At 43.2% G+C, this 19819-nt stretch overlaps 1 protein-coding gene across 12 annotated transcripts in view; it reads left to right on the top strand.

Moving 5' to 3' along the window:
* The window catches only part of HOMER2 (homer scaffold protein 2), a 112679-nt gene that overhangs the window by 69670 nt on the left and 23190 nt on the right, over window positions 1-19819 (top strand). For 5 of the 12 annotated variants that reach the window (XM_067030001.1, XM_067030000.1, XM_067030006.1 and 2 more), the window contains exons 4-7: window positions 9532-9624; window positions 14361-14467; window positions 18358-18571; window positions 18758-18808. In XM_067030001.1, the coding sequence (XP_066886102.1) occupies window positions 9532-9624; window positions 14361-14467; window positions 18358-18571; window positions 18758-18808 (465 nt within the window). The remainder of the gene's footprint in view (window positions 1-9531; window positions 9625-14360; window positions 14468-18357; window positions 18572-18757; window positions 18809-19819) is intronic. The other 7 variants (XM_067030004.1, XM_067030009.1, XM_067030005.1 and 4 more) reach the window with 3 other exon arrangements.

Genomic DNA, 19819 nt, shown 5'->3' with positions numbered 1-19819 from the left:
GCGTACCGCAAAAAAAAAAAAAAAAAAAAAGAATTAGCTTGTGTTAGTCCAGATCAGAGATGATGAGGGCTTGTGTAAGAGTTGGAGAGATTTAAGAAATACTGAGGAGCTAAACTGGTGGAACTCGGTGAGTCGATGTGGGAGGCAAAGACTGGGGTGGTGGTGGATGGATGATGTGATGCCATTGTCTGAAATGAGGAAGAGGAATAGGTGCTGTGAGGATCAGAGTGAATTTCTATAAAGTGGAAGCAAGTATGATGGTGATTTGTTGAAAGAATAATTAACCAGAAACTCCGTCTGAAGTGGCTCTTGGGGATTGCATGCCTTTTCCCTCTGAAGAAGGGAAAAGGAGAAGAGGTGGGGAGAAGAGGGGTGGTGGCAGCAATGCCTCCCCTGCCAAGTGTCTCCTATCCAGACAGATAGGCCTGGAAGCCTCAGACTGCTGGGCAGGGTCAGATGGGGGGCTTCTGTCAGCGACAGGGTCCCAGCTGGGCCCACCTTGGCTCAACTGCCCCTGATCCCACCCAGGGCTGGAGTTCTTCACGGAAGCCCGGGATGGTTTGAGGGTTACTTTCAGCTGCCTGGAACAATTTCTTCAATCTTTGGAGGACTCAAAGTAGCTAGGAAGGATAAAGGGGTAACATAGCAATGAAAAGAATTGAAAGGAGGGAGAACTCAGAACAAAATGAGAGCAAGTTGTTAAAGTTCCATTCTTTGTGCCCCTGAGAACTGAAGAGACCTTGGGCTGCACCCGCTTCCAGGTGTGGCCACTTCTAATTTTTCCCAGGCGGAAGAAGATGTCCTATCATTAAAGGGGAGTGCCCTGTCTTCCCGAGTTACCCGGTCTCCTCCAGCAGCATTGGAGTCCTGCTTTGTGACTGTGACCTGCCACTGTCACAAAGCCGTATCAAAGAAGCCCTCAGATGTCTCCTTTGTTCAGAATGTTTCAAATCAACTTCTCCCCTTCCCTTTGAAGGGAACGATTAACCACACACTGATAAATTACCATGATGTGAGGCTGGCAGTCTTGACAAGTGGCAGTTAGTTAGCACAGAGGAACTTGGGCCTAATGGGTTCCCGAAGTGCGTTGCTGAGAGGACAGCTGTGGCTGAATATTCTCGACTTCACAGAGCAGCCACCCACAGCCCTGAAAGGGAAATTGGTAATCAAACACTATAACTAGGCTAGAAAAAGGGACACCAATGTGGATGTTTTCATTTAAGAACACTTTATACACACTTCTCTTTTTACCCCCCAGGAGGAAAATAGATAGATACCTTTGTCTTTACTGCTCCCTTTATAAGGACCACTTCACACCAAAATCCAGAAAGTATTACAAGAAAACTTTCTGCTCTTTATATAGGCTTTCCAAAATAACAGGAGCTGCATTTTGCCAGAGGTAAGCTGGGACTCTGTCCACCCGCTGGAGAGGGCATAACGCCTCAGCCTACTGAAGAATGTTGAAAAGGGACTTAAGTGTTCTGACAAAAGGAAGGGCTTCTGAAGAGATCAAAGGAAGGAGGACCAAGTGTAAGAATGAACCAGTTGTTAAAGTTTAGATGATTTCTGGCATATGACCTTAAGATGTTTGTCTCCATCTCATTCATTGCAGGCAGAAAGAAACACATTCTGCCATGAAGGGGAGTGACCCAGGGTGGAGTTGCTAGGGCCCTGTGATTGATCCATCTAAACCCTGACCCATACGTGGCATTTGCTTTTGACCCTTTTCAGTTATGTCATTTCAAATTCAAATTTGTGTTCTTATGCTCACTTCATTAACTCAGTGCAGTTGTGAGAGCATTGCTCTATCTCCTACCTTTGTGATTTAAAAGACTAATTTTTCTTTCAGTGGGGGATATTGATCATTCTTTTGATATGTTTTAGTTAGAATGTTTTTGGCTGCAAGTAACAAAGAGGGCTTATGCTTTTCATACAAAAGAGAAGTCCTAAGGCAGGCAGTTGCCAGCATTAGTATAGTGGCTCCATGATATTTGGTGTAGGGCGCTGTGTATTTTGTTTCTTTGACTGTCCTTTTCCTCATGATGATAAAATGGCTTCTTAAGCTCTGTCCATCACATCTGCATTCATGGCAGGAGGGTGGTACCACAACCCTCCCTGTAAACTCCCTTGGCAGATTTCTTTTTGGGATACTGTTATCAGTCTTGGGTCCCTAGGCCACCCTCCCACACCCACCTTCAGGGAAAAAAAAAAAAAAAAAGAGGCAGACAAATGTCTTATCATGGTCAGCTTAGATCAGTTCTCATTCTCTACCACCTGGGAAATGTCCTGTTCTAGACAAATTGAGATTCTGTTAAGCTAAGGGTAAAGAAGAAATGGATTTTGAATAAGCAAATAGGTAGCATCTGCCCTAGGGTCTTCAAAGACCAAGGCCAAAAAAAGCCACAAGTGAAATGAAACAATAGTCTTTCATTTTCTATCATAATATGATGATGATGATGATTCTGATTTTGATTACAAAATTATTACCACACATTTAAAAACTATAGAAAATGATCCTAATAAGTAAAGACATGAGAATTTGGCATATATTAAGAAACATTTGTGGTTTGAATGTCCTTTGATCCATGAGTTATATTTATAGGAATCTATTCTAAGGAAATAATTGTAACTGTGTCCAGAGAATTAGCTACAAGAATTTTCCTTGCAGCATCATTTATAATAGCAAAAACAAAAAGACAAAAACACCAGCCTAAATGTCTAGCTGTAGGAAATTAATTAAATAAACTCCAGTATATCCTTCAGGGTGATATTGTGCAGCAATTCAGATAATGTAATAGAAGATCATTTAAGTGCATGGAAATATTGTCATATCATTAATATCAAAAGTAGCTATAAAAGCAGTTGTGCAATATTCTATTTTTTAACAAATATATGTAGTGGATGCATGTATACAGATAGGAAAAAATCAAAAGTTTATGTGGTTAGTGCTTATCTCTGGGTGATGGGACTATAGGTTATAAAAAGATATTTTTTCCTAAATTATACTTACTAAATGTACAAGCATGTGTGCTTTTTTTATAGTAAGGGGCGAAATATGAGAAAGCTTAAGACTTGGAGAGAGGGTCTTTTTCACCAAAGGATGGTCATCTGGCACCTCGCTCAGTGAGGACTGCTTTCATTCCAACAGTTGGAGGCTGATTGGAAACCTCCCATCCTTCTCCCAGGGCGCCCTGGATTGCTTCCAATTTTTCATGATTATAGATAATGCTAGGATTAACATCTTTATATTGAAGGCCTTTTTTTTTCATATTCCCAATTATTTTTGAAGAATAGTTTCCCAAAAGTGATCTCACTAGGTCAGTGGGTAGGAACATTTTTTTCTCACTTACAATACATATTTCCAAATTGCTTCTCAGTGGGGCTGTACCAGTCACAATGCTGCCAGGAATACCTTTGCCAGCACAGGATATTATAATTGTTTTTAGTGTTTGCTAATTCATCAGGCAAAGAATGGTACCTCATTATTTTGCTTTGCATTTCCAGCAAGGCTGAACGATCTTCTCTATAAATTGTTTACTTGTTGTATTTTTTATTCCTGAATTTTGCCATTTTATCTATTGGGGTTTTCATATTTTCCTTTTCAATTTATACAAACTCTTACTATACTAAAGATAATGGCCCTTTTTCTGTTGTACTGGCCTAGCTATAGATATTTCCCCCAGGCTGTTGTTTCCCTTCTGATTTAGTTTTTTTTTTTTCTTTTTATATTCAAAAGCTTTGAATTGTTAGGCAGTCAAGTCTGTCACTTTTATGATTTTCTTTTGTTTCTTACAAGTTTAGAAAATTACCCTCTCACCCCTCAAGCAGAAGTCTGATGAATGTTCAACTCTGCTTGCATCCAGATTTAAAAAAAAAATACTTACCCCTTTAACCCATCATTGATTTATCACGCTACTGGTTCGCACAAGGATTTAAATTCATTTCCCCTCAGTTTACCAAAATTATCTCAATCATATTTTAAATAATTTTCTCCATTAATTTATGATTCCTCCTTTGTCATAGCTAAGTTTTATATAAATGGTAGGCCTAGTCCCATAATGCCATCTCTTTTTAAATGATTATTTATTTACCTAAAATGTATCTGATAGGGCTTATCCTACTTCATTACATTTTAAGCTTATTTTCTGATAAAAATTCTTTTGATTCTTACCCATTTGAATATAAAACGAAATCCCCTACAGACTCAGAATTCCTTTGCAGACAGGAACCAAGTCTTTCTTGGGTATTTCAGTGTACCCAGCACAGTCCCTAGCACATAGAGATAACTAGTTAATACTTTTGAATGAATGAATTCACCCTTTTGTGGCATTCTTTTATTAAAGTTCGTGGTTTTAAGTCCAATCAAGGCCAGAGAAGCTGTGCTTCTCTCTGTTGAACCCCTGTTATACACCCAGCAAAACCCCATCTCTCATCCTCCAGTGATCCATGGTGGTTGTTATTAGTATCCACATTTCATAGATGAAGATACCAAGGTGCAGAGCAGTTCATTTGCCTGCATTTGAAAGGCTGATAAATGTCAGAGTTGGGATCTTAGCTAAGGTAGCAATTAAACAGGTAAATCATAGGACCCCGTAGTGTCCAGCACTGGCTTCAGATGGCCTGTGTTCAGTCCCAGTGTGACCTTGGCCAGTTTCAAAACCCATCTGTGCCCCATTTGTATACTGACAGTAGTAAGAGGACCTCAGGGTAGCCGTGAGTGCATAGTAAGACTGTACATTCTAACTGAGTGTCTTATCTCATCCCTAGGAGTTGAGAATACATGTCCTTTTTCCCCCTTTTTTGAGATGTTCTAGGCTGTTACTGCTCACAGGCATGCTTTGGAGATATTGTGAATTTGGTTCCAGACCACCGCAATAAAGCAAATCTTGCAATAAAGCAAGTCACACAAATTTTTTGGCTTCGCAGTGCATGTAAAAGTTATGTTTACACTATACTGTAGTCCATTAAGTGTGCACTAGCATTATGTCTAAAATAACAATGTACATACCTAAATTAAAAAAATACGTTGTGGCTAATAATTGCTAACTATTATCTGAGCCTTCACTGAATTTTAGTAACAGCAAAGTTCACTGATGGCAGATCACCATGAAAGTTTGAAACATTGTGAGAATTAGTGACCCACAGACACGAAGTGAGCAAATGCTGTTGGAAAAATGGTGCCGATAGACTTGCTTGATGCAGGGTTGCCACCAGCCTTCAATTTGTATGTAAAAAACACGGTATCTGTGAAATGCGATAAAAGTGAGGTCTGCCTGTGTAGTAGCACTGTCACCTTGAGGTCCTATAAGGATGTGTGTTTTGACGTATGTGTGACAGTTGTTCCTTGCCCCTCTTTTGTAACTGAGAAAGGGAACAGCTAAATAGTGAAGCTGAGGAGAGCTGTAAAATCAGAACTTGTTGCCCGGGCCCCTCATTCTGTATATGCTATTCTAATCCTTAGGCCTTGTCTTTGCCTTAAATGTTCCCATGGCCTGTTTTGGAGTTAAAACTTTCAGAATTTTCTTTTAAAGAGGAAGTGAGTGCAATTCTATTTTAAGGTAAGGGCATCTCTTTGCAAATGGAAAATCCAATCAATAAATGTTTAGCAACTGCTGTGGACAAGACTCTTGGCATTCTTATAAGCACACGAAAGTAACTGGATGTGTGGATGATTGTGTGGAAATCAGATCTGGGCTCAAGTTCAGGTTTAATATTTACTAGCCATGTGACCATGGGCAAATTTTAACCTCTCTAAGACTCCATTTTCTTTTCAGGAAACTATACATAAGAATTCCCATCCTAGGGACTTCCCTGATGGTGCAGTGGTTAAGACTCTGCACTCCCAATCCAGTGTTTGATCCCTGGTCAGGGAACTAGATCCCATGTGCATGCCACAACTAAGAGTGAGCATGCCACAACTAAGGAGCCTGCCTGCCGCAAGTAAGGAGCCTGCCTGCCACAACTAAGACCCAGCACGACCAAATAAATAAATAAAATAAATGTTAAGAAAAAAAAAGAGGGCTTCCCTGGTGGCGCAGTGGTTGAGAATCCGCCTGCCGATGCAGGGGATACGGGTTCGTGCCCTGGTCTGGGAAGATCCCACATGCCGCGGAGCGGCTGGGCCCGTGAGCCATGGCCGCCGAGCCTGCGCATCCGGAGCCTGTGCCCCGCAACGGGAGAGGCCACAACAGTGAGAGGCCCGCGTACCACAAAAAAAAAAAAAAAAAAAGAAAAGAAAAAAAAGAATTCCTGTCCTACAGAGGATGGAGAGGAGCACACAAGAGAATATGTGTTAAGAGGCCATTAAACTCCTTGCCTTGTAGATGTGCCTATGCTGAGGGTCTAGGGGGAGAGGGTACTGAGTAGGTCCACCCAAGACAAAACTGTGGGACACCTGGAGGGGCCACCATGATGGGTGTCAGGGGACAAAGAGAGAAGGGCCCATTGGAACTGAAGGTTTGTGCTCTGGGCTGAGTCTCCAAGACTTGAGCTCTGAGGGTCATCCCAGATGTTCAGGGTCAGGTAGGAGGAGACAGACAGAATGGAGGCCCCCAAGCTCCATCCAGAGGCAACTTGTTCTATCAAAGCCCGGCAGGGCTTTATTTACTGACTTCTTTGCCACTATCTCCTGCTACCCAAGTCTCACCCTCTATCTGATACTTACACAGTGTTCACACCCCAGCACCTAACTTAGGGCATGGCCCAGTTCACGGTGAAAAAAAAAATTTTTTTTTAAACATGTACAATTGTAAGCCTAAGTATTTAAATTTATTTATTTATTTATTTATTTATTTATTTATTTATTTTTTGGCTGTGTTGGGTCTTCGTTTCTGTGCGAGGGCCTTCTCTAGTTGTGGCAAGCGGGGGCCACTCTTCATTGGGGTGCACGGGCCTCTCACTGTCGTGGCCTCTCGTTGCGGAGCACAGGCTCCAGACGCGCAGGCTCAGTAGTCGTGGTTCATGGGCCCAGTTGCTCCGCAGCATGTGGGATCTTCCCAGACCAGGGCTCGAACCCATATCCCCTGCATTGGCAGGCAGATTCTCAACCACTGCGCCACCAGGGAAGCCCACGGTGAAATTTTTGTCTGCTGAAGGTGTGAGTGGTGCTCAGACCATGTTTGTTGACTGAATAAGCATGACCCTGGCTGATGACATGTCCAATCTAGTTTACAAGCAACTTCGAATAAGACCCTGAGAGAAAGAGACCCTGACAGGCACAAGGACGGTCTGTCAAGAACAGTGCTTTTGGTTTGGGAGCCTGGTGAATTGAGATGCTTGTGGGAGACAGCCAGCCCCACCTTCCTAAGCACAGCATGGGGAGACTCCATTAGCAGGTGTGTCTACTGAGAACCACATGCATTACCGTTTTCTTCAAATGACGTTTGACTTTTAGTTGATAGTGGGGCACAAAAACATTTAAGATCATACCTTTTAAAAGTTGCATCTTTTAATGTCTTAATAAGATTGAAAGGCCTTTATGGTGCCTGCACAGAATCTCTTCCGGGATAATGTTCATATTTCCAAGTGATGCTCTATCTAGTTCCTAGGTTGATCCAATCAGTTAAGCTTAAGAAGCAGAAAGATGGGGCAGAATACTCCCAAGACACTTACCACAGTACCTTCCTAGGTCCTTAGGTTCGGCCTGTACTTTGACATGATTTTTTTTTTTCAAGTGGACAGAAGTGTGCAAATCTGGAACCCAGAGCTTTCATTCACTGAACAAACTTATTTGTGCCTGCTCTCTGCCAGGTATCAGGGGAGGGTGCAAAGAGGAAAAGCGTGGACCCTGCCGTCAAGGAGTTCATGACATGATGTTTTTACTTACGGGGCCCCTAAAAGGAAGGCGGGTGCTTTGTCCATCCTTACTAGACCTCACGTCTTTTAAGCAACAGGTAATGTGATTTTTCTCTGACAGCTCTGGGTTGGTTAAATGAAGCCCTGTAGCTATGGCTTTATTTATAGGCCTGTGGGAGCAACACAGGCCAGCGTTGCCACGCTGACCTTCTCTGCCTCCACTGGGTGCTTGGTTGACCAACGGCTATCACCCGGCAAGGTTTCCCAAAGCAGACCTCTGTTGTTGGCTTTGTGAAGCACTCAGAGGGAGGCCTGTGCTCAGAAATAGAGTTCTCAGCAAAAGCCACAGAATTGTTGGTGGCCTTGCCACTTGGCCAGCTGTTTTTCATTTCTCAGCAACATTTGGCTCTCTCTTGCTGTGTGATGTCAGCATTAGCTATAACAGAATGTTCTCTGTTCAAACAACATATTGGCTGATTAAAATCAGTTGCCTTGTCAATGACTATAAAGCAGTGATTGATATGATTGCCCTGGGATTTTAAGAATTTTTTTCTTTTAAGAAAATATTAAAACATTTTTGAAAGCAGAGAGCACACAGTATAATGGGCACCCCTATGCGCATCACGTCGATTTAACAGTGAACACTGTGCCACATTGCTTCATCTTTTTTTACTGTTGCTGAAGTACTTCAAAGTAAATTACAGACGTCGAGACATTTCACGCCTAAATACTTCAGCGTTGATCTCTAAAGAATCACATTTCCCATCAACCACAACATCATCAGCACTCCTAACAAAATTAATAATAACTCCTGGACTTCCCTGGTGGCGCAGTGGTTAAGAATCCACCTGCCAATGTAGGGGACACGGGTTGGAGTCCTGGTCTAGGAAGATCTCACATGCTGCGGAGCAACGCAGCCTGTGCGCCACAACTACTGAACCTGCGCTCTAGAGCCCGTGAGCCACAACTACTGAGCCTAAGCGCCGTAACAACTACTGAAGCCTGCGTGCTCTAGGGCCCGCAAGCCACAACTACTGAAGCCCATGCACCTAGAGCCCGTGCTCCGCAGCAAGAGAAGCCAGTGCAATGAGAAGCCGGCGCACTGCAACGAAGAGTAGCCCCCGCTCACCGCAGCTAGCGCAAATAAATAAATAAATAAATGAGGTAACTCCTTGGTGTCATCTTATCCAGTCCATGCTCACATTTCCCCCCTTGTTGCCCAGAAGTCTTCTACTTGGTCTGTTCAAAAGAGGACTCAGTCCTAGGCTACACGTTGCATTTTGCCATTTTATATCTTAGGCTTTTAAAATCTAGGACCGTTCCTTCTCAACTCTTTGGATGTTTTTGTTTTTCATGACATTGACTTGTAAGAGTTCTTGGATCTTTCAATAGGGATTATGAAGTTTTTCATGGATTCCTTTTGCACTATATCTAAATTTCTTTCGTTGCATTTGTACTAGGTGCTGTTAGCCAGAGGTATGTGTTTTTAATATTTCACCATCAAATCTAGCTTCAGTATCTTAGAAATTCATTCAGATCTGACATTGGCCAGTAGTGGGGTTTTTTTGGAAAAAGCATTCATTATATTCATTTCTTTTTAATCTCAAATAAAATCCTTCTTCTGGATTTATACAGAATTTATTGGCTTAAAATGAATGGAAAATAATAAAGGTAGGTTCTGAATATCAGCCATGTGTAAGGTTAAGGAAATCCCTAATAATTCGTCTTCATGTTCAGTTTGCAGAGAAATTCCAGGAGGTGAAAGAAGCTGCCAGACTAGCCAGAGACAAATCCCAGGAGAAAATCGAGACCTCGAGCAATCATTCCCAAGTAAGTAATTTGTCTGTAAAATGAATGGGTGTGATCAGTGATTGAGACTCTTTGTTCCTTGTCACTTTTGACAAGAAATAGGAAATTTTCGCAGTAGGGCATTTTGAAAACTTTTTCAACTGTTAGCCTACTCACAGTGAGATGAATGTGACATGTAAGAGACTCTTGAATTTTTCAGGATGTGGTGATATATTTTGGATGGAAAACGTTTGATGAGATTAGAGTTAATGCATGTCCCTGGTCTGGGATGTCCTCTGGTCAAGGTTTAAAAACGAATGCCAAGGTGAAGTGTTTTCTTTCTGTGTTGGGAGGTGAGGTCTGCATGAAGGATGCTCATGGACAAGTGCAGGTACCTATGCCCATGACAGAGAAAACTTGATCGATGCCAGAGAGTCCTCGTCTGTTTCCCTATTATAACAAAGTTAGGTGGAAGCTGGTATTCCAACAGCTCTGGTTTAGCCAACGTAAATGTGGCTTTGCCAGAAACTGAGTTATCTCTCTGCTTAAAAGTGTGATAATTGACTAAAAGGGACCTATTTTACCTGAAAGAAAAATACCTGCCTTCCGGGGCTTCCCTGGTGGCGCAGTGGTTGAGAATCTGCCTGCTAATGCAAGGGACATGGGTTCGAGCCCTGGTCTGGGAGGATCCCACATGCCGTGGAGCAACTAGGCCTGTGAGCCACAACTACTGAGCCTGCGCTTCTGGAGCCTGTGCTCCGCAACAAGAGAGGCCGCGATAGTGAGAGGCCCGCGCACCGCGATGAAGAGTGGCCCCCGCTTGCCACAACTAGAGAAGGCCCTTGCACAGAAACGAAGACCCAACACAGCCAAAAATAAATAAATAAATTTAAAGACAAATCTATAAAATTTATTAAAAAAAAAAACCTGCCTTCCTGATGTCTAGATTGGGGTGTGTAGTGGTAGGTGGAAACCTTGACCTAGTGACAGAGTTATGTGTAGAGAGACAGGGAAAGGGAGACCTGACGAGACGTAGGAGCTGGGGACTGGAATTAGGGATAAGCATGATGTAAATGCAAGGCAGCCATGTGTCTGCCTGCCTGGGGGTGAGGTGCACAGTGGGAGGAACAGAGATGCACTTGGAGGTACTGTGGAGGACCTGGAATTCTTCATTGGTGGATCATTCTTACTTAATTATTTATTGTTGGATAATGGGAAGACATTGGAGATGTTTTATGGCTACTGATCAGGAATTGACATGAGGGCTGCATGCGGGTGGTGAGGAAGTCAGGGAGGAGCTGAGGGCAGGAAGATCGGAGAGGAGGCTGTGGGGTGGAGAATGGCCAGGCCAGGACAGCCATGGATGGATGTCGGGGCAGCTTGTGGAAAGAGAACAGGAGGCATAGGCATCCTGAGTGGTCAATATCAACACCCTAGACTTGGCCGTCAGCAATAGCTGAAGCTGAATCCTATAAAAGATGCCCCTATGGATTTATGGAAATGAATGTGTATTAGACTTCAAGTGGACAGAAACTTTCCTGAATCTTTGTAAATAATCTTTAATAACATCTAAATGATACTGTTAATTTAGTATACTAATTATTGTACTAAGTAATTGCTGAGGATCTGTAGAATTGGGCACTTGAAATGGTCCATAGTCTAAGGACTTTCTCTGTGTTTTTTGTTTCTTTTTTTGAATGCTAAGATTATTATACAATAAGAGTTACCAAAGAAATTTTGTTAATATTTTGGTGTGTTTCTTCCTAATATAGCTTTCCCGTATATTTTTGTGTTATTCTTTTTAATCCTTTTTAAAAAACTTATTTGTTATGATCCTTTCCTTGTGTTTTAAAATATCCCTTTTCAAAACTTTTAATGGCTAGATAGTATTCCAGTGTTTTTTTGTATCACAACTTATTCCAGTAACCTCCTATAATTTGGGACATCTATGTTGTTTCTAATTTTTCATTAATATAAATAACACTGCTAAGCATTCTCGCACACCTTTTGTGCATTTGATGGTTTCTGAAGGATAAATTCTTGAAGTGGAAGTATTGGGTTAAGGGTAGGACTTTTTTTTTTTTTCTGGTCAACAATATATTTTTTTGGTTTTATTTTATTTATTTTTTATACAGCAGGTTCTTATTACTTATCCATGCTATACATATTAGTGTATACATGTCAATCCCAATCTCCCAATTCATCCCACCACCACCACCCCTGCCACTTTCTCCCCTTGGTGTCCATACGTTTGTTCTCCACATCTGTGTCTCTATTTCTGCCCTGCAAACTCGTTCATCTGTACTGTTGTTCTAGGTTCCATATATATGCATTAATATACGATATTTGTTTTTCTCTTTCTGACTTACTTCACTCTGCATGACAGTCTCTAGATACATCCACGTCTCTACAAATGACCCAATTTCATTCCTTTATATGGCCGAGTAATATTCCATTGTATATATGTACCACATCTTCTTTATCCATTCATCTGTCAATGGGAATTTAGGTTGTTTCCATGTCCTGGCTATTGTAAATAGTGCTGCAATGAACATTGGGGTGCATGTGTCCTTTTGAATTATGGTTTTCTCAGGGTATATGCCCAGTAGTGGGATTGCTGGGTTGTATGGTAATTCTATTTTTAGTTTTTTAAGGAAGCTCCATACTGTTCTCCATAGTGGTTGTATCAATTTACATTCCCACCAACAGTGCAGGAGGGTTCCCTTTTCTCCACACCCTCTCCAGCATTTGTTGTTTGTAGATTTTCTGATGATGCTCATTCTAACTGGTGTGAAGTGATACCTCATTGTAGTTTTGATTTGCATTTCTCTAATAATTAGTGATGTTGAGCAGCTTTACATGTGCTTCTTGGCCATCTGTATGTCTTCTTTGGAGAAATGTCTATTTAGGTCTTCTGCCCATTTTTTGATTGGGTTGTTTGTTTTTTTAATATTGAGCTGCCTGAGCTGTTTTTATATTTTGGAAATTAATCCTTTGTCCATTGATTCATTTACAAATATTTTCTCCCATTCTGAGGGTTGTCTTTTTGTCCTGTTTTGTAGTCTCCTTAGCTTTGCAAAAGCTTTTAAGTTTCATTAGGTCCCATTTGTTTATTTTTGTTTTTATTTCCATTACTATAGGAGGTGGATCAAAAAAGATCTTGCTGTGATTTATGTCACAGAGTGTTCTTCCTATGTTTTCCTCTAAGAGTATTATAGTGAATGGTCTTACAGTTAGGTCTTTAATCCATTTGGAGTTTATTTTTGTGTATGATGTTAGGGAGTGTTCTAATTTCATTCTTTTACACGTGGCTGTCCAGTTTTCCCAGCAAGGGGTAGGATGTTTTGAGAGCTTTTGACACACACTGCTAACATCCCTACAGAAATGTACAATTGTGACTCCCACCAGCAGTGAATGAGAACGTTTTTCCCTCCCGTTCCCTCCCCCAACAAAATTTTGTTGATTTGACAGAAGAAAAATGTATTTTATTGGCTTTTTAAATTTTGTATTTCTTTACTAGTGAGATTAAATTTTTTTGTTTATTATTTCTATGTATTTCTTCTTCTGTAAATGTCAATTGCATATCCTTTCTGCTTTTTTGTGTTCATTTCCAAGAACTTTATTTTTAACATAGCTAGTTTTGAATATATACAAAACTAGGCAGAACTGGGTAAATGAACCCCCATGGACCCCATAGGTCAGCTTTAACAATTAGGACTCTATGACCAATGGTTTCATCTACACCCCCTTCTCCCTCCGTCTTTATTTTAAAGCCAGTCCCAGACATCATTTCATCCATAAATATTTCAGAGCCTCACTCTAAAAGTTTAGGACTCTAAGAGTTTTTTAGTATAGGAAGGGTATTAGCATTTTTGTTTTTAGTATGCATTGCAAATATTTCCCCCACATTGTTGCTTACATTCTGATATAGTTTATGGCACTTTTTTGCGATGTAAAAGTTTAGTCATACATCATACCCTTCTTGTCTTTCTTTTGCCTTTACTCTTCTTGGAGGCTAAATAAAATCTTTCTAAGATCTTATCCAAGACCAGATGAGGTTTCACCTCCATGTAGTATGGCTTATTACAGAAAACATTTCAGAATATTCATAACATTGCTAAATAGTCGCAGACACCCATATCTGATTCCTGGTTTGTTTTTTTTTTTCAAATGATTGTGTTCATCTCTCTGTAGCCTCGGGATTTTTAAGTCATCTCAGCTTCTTATACTTTTTCTCTTAACTCATTCACTGTTTCTTATTTTAAAACCCTCCTCCCCACTTTTTTTTTTCTTTTGGCCATGCCCTGCAGCATGTGGGATCTTAGTTCCCCAACAAGGGATTAAACCTGCACCCCCTGCATTGGAAGCATGGCGTCTTAACCACTGGACCACCAGGGAAGTCCCTAAAACCCTCACCCTCTTTTAATCTGTGGCTTCTGTCCTGTATTATTTAAGGAGATCAGGTATCCGGGCTTGTTAGGTTTACCCGTAAAGTTTGAGTGAAAAGGTTCTGCATAACGGCCCTGTGTGCTGTCTTGTGGGTAAAATGCACAGGCTGTCTGGACTCCAAGTGGAGTCTCCATGGATAGTCTTGTTATTAGTCTGTGGACTTGTCAGTCTTTGCTGCATTCTGGTTGGATGCATTGGTTCTCCCACACTCATAACCACACAGTTCCTCATCATGCCTGATTTGCTTCCACTGTGAGGACAAGCGATAAGGTGTGCAGGTGATTCAGTCTGGCCAGGAACCTGGGTGTGAAACCCCATCTTCCACTCAGGCATCCAGCATCAACGGAACGGACGATGAAAAGGCGTCTTGTGCGGGTCCTGCCAACACACACCTCAAGTCTGAGAACAACAAGCTGAAGATTGCTCTGACACAGAGGTGAGCATGTTCAAATCCAGGTGCTGTTGTCTCCCAGGTCAGCACCTCCCTGCAGCCTTTCCCACTGGGGAGGGTTTCAGGAAGTTGGGAAAGGAGACTGGGTCCTGCTCAGATCGTCTGGTCTTGACTCCTGGCCAAAGGAAGACCAGCTGCCTTCATGGTTGTTCTCTGTGCACATCAGCGTCTGTGTGTGTGTGTGAGAAAGAGAAAGGTGTCCCTGTGCTTTTTTTTTTTTTTTTGCCGTGCCACGAGACTTGTGAGACTTAATTCCCCAGCCAAGGATAGAACCTGGGTCCCCTGCAATGGAAGCGTGGAGTCCTAACCACTGGACCTCCAGGGAAGTCCTTGTCCCAGTGTTTACGTTTCATTTTTTTTGGGGGGGTGACCTGTGCCATGAGGCATGCGGGATCTTAGTTCCCCAACCAGGGGTCCAACCCATGCCCTCTGCATTGGGAGTATGCAGTCTTAACCACTGGACAACCAGGGAAGTCCCTGTTTTGGTTTTTTGAGAAGCCAAATTTATCATTTATTCATATATGATAACACTGAAAAACATTAAAACCTAAGAAACTATCTTGAAAATAAAATCTCACAAAAATCAGTAGCTTTTCTATATACAAACAAACATCACATAGACTGTACATTTGAAGAAGAGATTTCCGTTACAATATGAACTAGAACCATAAGATACATGGGAATAAACTTAAGAAATGTACAGGATCTTTGTGAAGAAAACTCAAATGATTTTGAGGGCCATACGTGAATAATTCAACAAATAGAAAAAGCCTATTGGGAAGTGGTAGGAAGCCTCAATATTTTAAAAAGTATCAATTTCCCTTAAATTGATCTACAAATTTAACACAACCCCCATGACGATATCAAGATTTTAACTTTTAATGACTGTACTAGCTGTGCTTGTGGTTTCATATCTTGAGAATGTGGCCTGTTTCCCAAAGGCTAGGCTGGGCCTCACGGTGTAAGGCTGGCCCCATGAGCATCTTCAGAATGGCTGTCTTTGGGGGTCATTCTGTTCACCTGGCAGGGGACTCGGCCGGCTTCCCCCAGCCTCTCTGTGGCTGAGAAGCTGCTTTCCCCAGACCTGCCCCGTTTAAGAACTCTATCATATTAATTCCCCCATTTTACAGGTAAGGAAACTGAGTCCCAGGTGGTACAGTGAGTCCTTGCCCAAGGTCACGTGGCTGGTAAATCTTCCCAGAGGCACCCACCTCTGCAACCCAGCCGGCCTGACCAGTGCGTGGAGCTTAATTCCTGTGATCTGACCTAGGAATTCCCGAAAGAACATAGGACCCTTAGATTCAGCCACCTTCTTTGGACCCTGGGTTTTGTCAGGTACTTCAAAGGACAAAACTGTGACCAGCGTCTTTTACTCATCAGGTGATCATGAGGACTGTTTTTGGTTGAGTCACAGTGGGCTGCCTGGATGAAAACATTCCACCCCTAAAAATAAATGTTTTTATGTATTTATTTATTTAATTTAATTTTTTTTTTAAATAATAAATGTTTTTAAATCCCAGTTGAATGGACGAGTGAATTACAGGAATGGGTGTGAAGCCATTTCCCGAAATCAGCTCAATCATTGACTCTGAAATTAATCACATAATAATATTTTGCTATGTTTTCAGTCTGTGGTGTTTGAAACCAAAAGTATATATTTTCCTATCACAGTTCTAGGACCTTGAGGTGGATGAAAGATAATGCAGATTATTAAAATACAGTTGTATTTACTATTTTTAAAATAAAAAAAAAAAGAAGCCTTTAGAGACAGAACTCTCCTCAGCCAGGCAGTATTGATTAGAAACCAAAAACTTTCTTTTGTTTTTCAGAGTGGCTAAGTCTGAGGTGGTTTTTTTTTTTTTGTATATTAATTTTTATTGGAGTTTAGTTGCTTTACAATGTTGTGTTAGTTTCTGCTGTACAGCACAGTGAATCAACTATACATATATCTCCTCTTTTTTAGATTTCCTTTCCATTTAGGTCACCATACAGCATTGAGTGGTGTTCCCTGTGCTATACAGCAGGTTTTCATTAGTTATCTGTTTTATACATAGTAGTGTATATGTGTCAGTCCCAATCTCCCAGTTCATCCCACCCCGCCACCCTCACCCCCTGATAACCATACGTTTGTTCTCTACGTCTGTGTCTCTATTTCTACTTTGCAAATAAGTTCGTTTCTACCATTTTTCTAGATTCCACATATAAGCGATATTAGTGATATTTGTGTTTCTCATTCTGACTTATTTCACTCTATATGACAGTCTCAGGGTCCATCCTTGTCTCTACAAATGATCCAGTTTTGTTCCTTTTAATGGCTAATAGTCCATTATCTGTCTGTACCACATCGTCTTTATCCATCCCTCTGTTGATGGACATGTAGGTTGCTTCCATGTCCTGGCTATTGTAAATAGTGCTGCAGTGAACACTGGCCTCCAAAACAAGGAAACAAAAGAAGTGTTGAATGGGAGCAGCAACTGAGGGGAACCTGATTCCAGTTTGTTTTTTCAGACTTCACTGATCACAGAGGATTATCATGTGGTTTGGTGATCATGTGGCGGCATCCCTCGCACCTGAGGTGACCTAGGGTCGGCCAGGGCTCCCTCACACTTGCTGCGGTTGGAACCCCAGTTCTGCCCTCAGGGGACTCCCAGCCCCTGTCTCCTCTGTCCTCAAGTCCTCAGCTCTCAAATCTGGACCCAGGCTGTTTGTTTAAACCTGGGGTTGTTGGGCTCCAGAGAGGGGGTGTCAGGAGCTTGTTGAAAGGGTCCGCAGCTTTCATGAGAGGGTCAGAGGGCCTGGGGTCCACCCAAGCACTTCAGAACCTACACCCCTGAGGCTCATTTCAGGAAGGAACGGACATGGGGCAGGAGAGGACAGTCCTGTGTCCAGGGGTCAGTAGGGAGCAGATGGGGGAGGGGTCTCTACCACGGTCTGTGGCTTCATTCTTTTTTTTTTTTTTGCGGTACGCGGGCCTCTCACTGTTGTGGCCTCTCCCCTTGCGGAGCACAGGCTCCGGACGCGCAGGCTCAGCGGCCATGGCTTACGGGCCCAGCCGCTCCGCAGCATGTGGGATCCTCCCGGACCAGGGCATGAACCCGTATCCCCTGCATCGGCAGGCGGACCCTCAACCACTAGGCCACCAGGGAAGCCCTGTGGCTTCATTCTTAGTTTATTTCTTTTTTTTTTTTTTTAACTGAAGTAGAGTTGATTCACAATGTTGCGTTAATTTCTGCTGTATAGCAAAGTGACTCAGTTATACACACACACACACACACACACACATATATATATATATAAAATTCTTTTTTATATTCTTTTCCATTATGGTTTATCCCAGGACATTGAATATAGTTCCGTGTGCTATACAGTAGGACCTTGTTGTTTATCCATTCTGTATATAATAGGTTGCTTCTACTAACCCCAAACTCCCAATCCATCTCTCCCTCAGCCCCTTCCCCCTTGGTAGCCACAAGTCTGTTCTCTTATGTTTGTGAGCCTGTGTCTGCTTCATAGATAAGTTCATTTGTGTCATATTTTAGACTCCACATAAGAGTGATATTATATGGCATTTGTCTCTGTCTGACTTACTTCACTTAGTATGATAATCTCTAGTTGCATCCATGTTGCTGCAAAGGGCATGATTTCATTCTTTTTTATGGCTGAGTTCATTCTAAGTTTCATCTCTTCCTTCTCTGAGAATTCTGTTCTCTTCTAAAATGATGGCCTTGAGAAAATCACCCAACAAGGCAGCATGTTCCCACTAAAGGGAGGTGCCAGGCCCGCTCAGCACGTGGTTCTTGCCGCCAGGCCACCTCCGGGAGAGGGTGTGGCCCCGAGGCATGGGCTGAGGGGGTGGCCGGGTCCCCCCTCCCCAGGGCAGCCGGGTGGACGGCGCCCACCCTCCCGGTCACCGCCTGGCCCCCGCCCTGCAGCGCCGCCAACGTGAAGAAATGGGAGATTGAGCTGCAGACCCTGCGGGAGAGCAACGCCCGGCTGACCACGGCACTGCAGGACTCGGCGGCCAGCGTGGAGCAGTGGAAGAGGCAGTTCACCCTCTGCCGCGACGAGAATGACCGGCTCCGGAACAAGGTGGGGAGGGCCAGGGCGGCCGTGACCTTCCTCTCCCCACTGCCTCCCACTTGGCCCTCGGTCCCATGTCCCAGGGGCAGGAGGAAGACCCGCTGCTTCTCCCTTTGTCCTCTCCTCCACCTCCCTGCCTGCCTTAGTGGGAACGCTACTAGGTACAGAACTGACTGATTACCTTTCCTGAACCAGGTTTTAAAATTGCAATCGCAAAGGAGAAGAGAAATCAATGGGAGATTGCAGGTTTGTCTCTCGCAAAGATCGATCACCCTCTGACGCGAGCTGTGGGTTGGCCTTTTGTGGGTGGCCTCCCTCTGGCATTTTCTGTGGTTCCGTGATCTTCGGTAGAGAAAAGGTATCCAGAGAGTGAGTGAAGAAAATAGATTCAGGAGCTGGTGAGGCGTGATTGCTCAGAAACCCTGTTTCCCAGCAAACCGCTCTTTCTAAAAATGTGAGATAGGCAGCAAGGAAAGGAATACGGCCCTTGACGTGTGAGGTAGGTGGATGTGGACAGCCCTCGTGTGCCCTCTACCCTCCTACCCTGACATCGGAGCTTTTTGATTTTTTTCAGAATTCACCCACGCCCTTCCCTGTAATTAGTCGCTCATGCTCTGGAGTTGGGCTGAATTGATGCGGTCGTTTTAGGGTCCCCAGGTGAGGTCCTGGGGTTGCTGTGCTGTTTTGCTGGTCAGCACTTTTATCCCACAGTCGGTGAACACAGTCTGCTCCGTAAGTGTAGGATTTCAGGGTACGGGTCGCCTTGAGATTGGTACTCGCTCCCCTTTGCCCCCGTTTATAACCCGCCCACCCGTTCTGAGTGGAGCCCCTGGAAACCATTCCTCTATTTCTTACTTCGGAGCAGGTGGCACGTGAAACTACCTCGTATTGTTTTTTCATAAAGTGCTGATGGTGAGGGGCGCAGGCCAGGTGCTGACTCTGCACCTTCCCTTCTGAGGCTGGGCCGATCTGCCTGCCAGAGGGATTGATCGCCCTTTCTTTCTTTTTCCAAGCAAAGAGCTGAGTTTCTCTCTTCGCCTCTGAGTGTAAGAACCAAAGAGCCGTGCGGGGGGCGGGGCGAGGGGGAAGCGCGTACAGTGGAACCCGCTCCCCGGGTGGGAAGCACTGGGAACTTGATTCCCAGGGTGGGATGTGGATGTTGGTGGGATCTCCGGCGGCTCCTGTGGCTGGAGGTTCAGATCCTGAGGGCTGGTGCAGGTCACCTCTGAGAATTGTCCTCATGTTGACCACCTAGTG

Source organism: Kogia breviceps, chromosome 3 (assembly GCF_026419965.1).
Source record: "Kogia breviceps isolate mKogBre1 chromosome 3, mKogBre1 haplotype 1, whole genome shotgun sequence".
NCBI lineage: Eukaryota > Metazoa > Chordata > Mammalia > Artiodactyla > Physeteridae > Kogia > Kogia breviceps.
The sequence above is the reverse complement of the archived record's forward strand: the minus strand, read 5'-3'. Positions and strand labels throughout refer to the sequence as shown.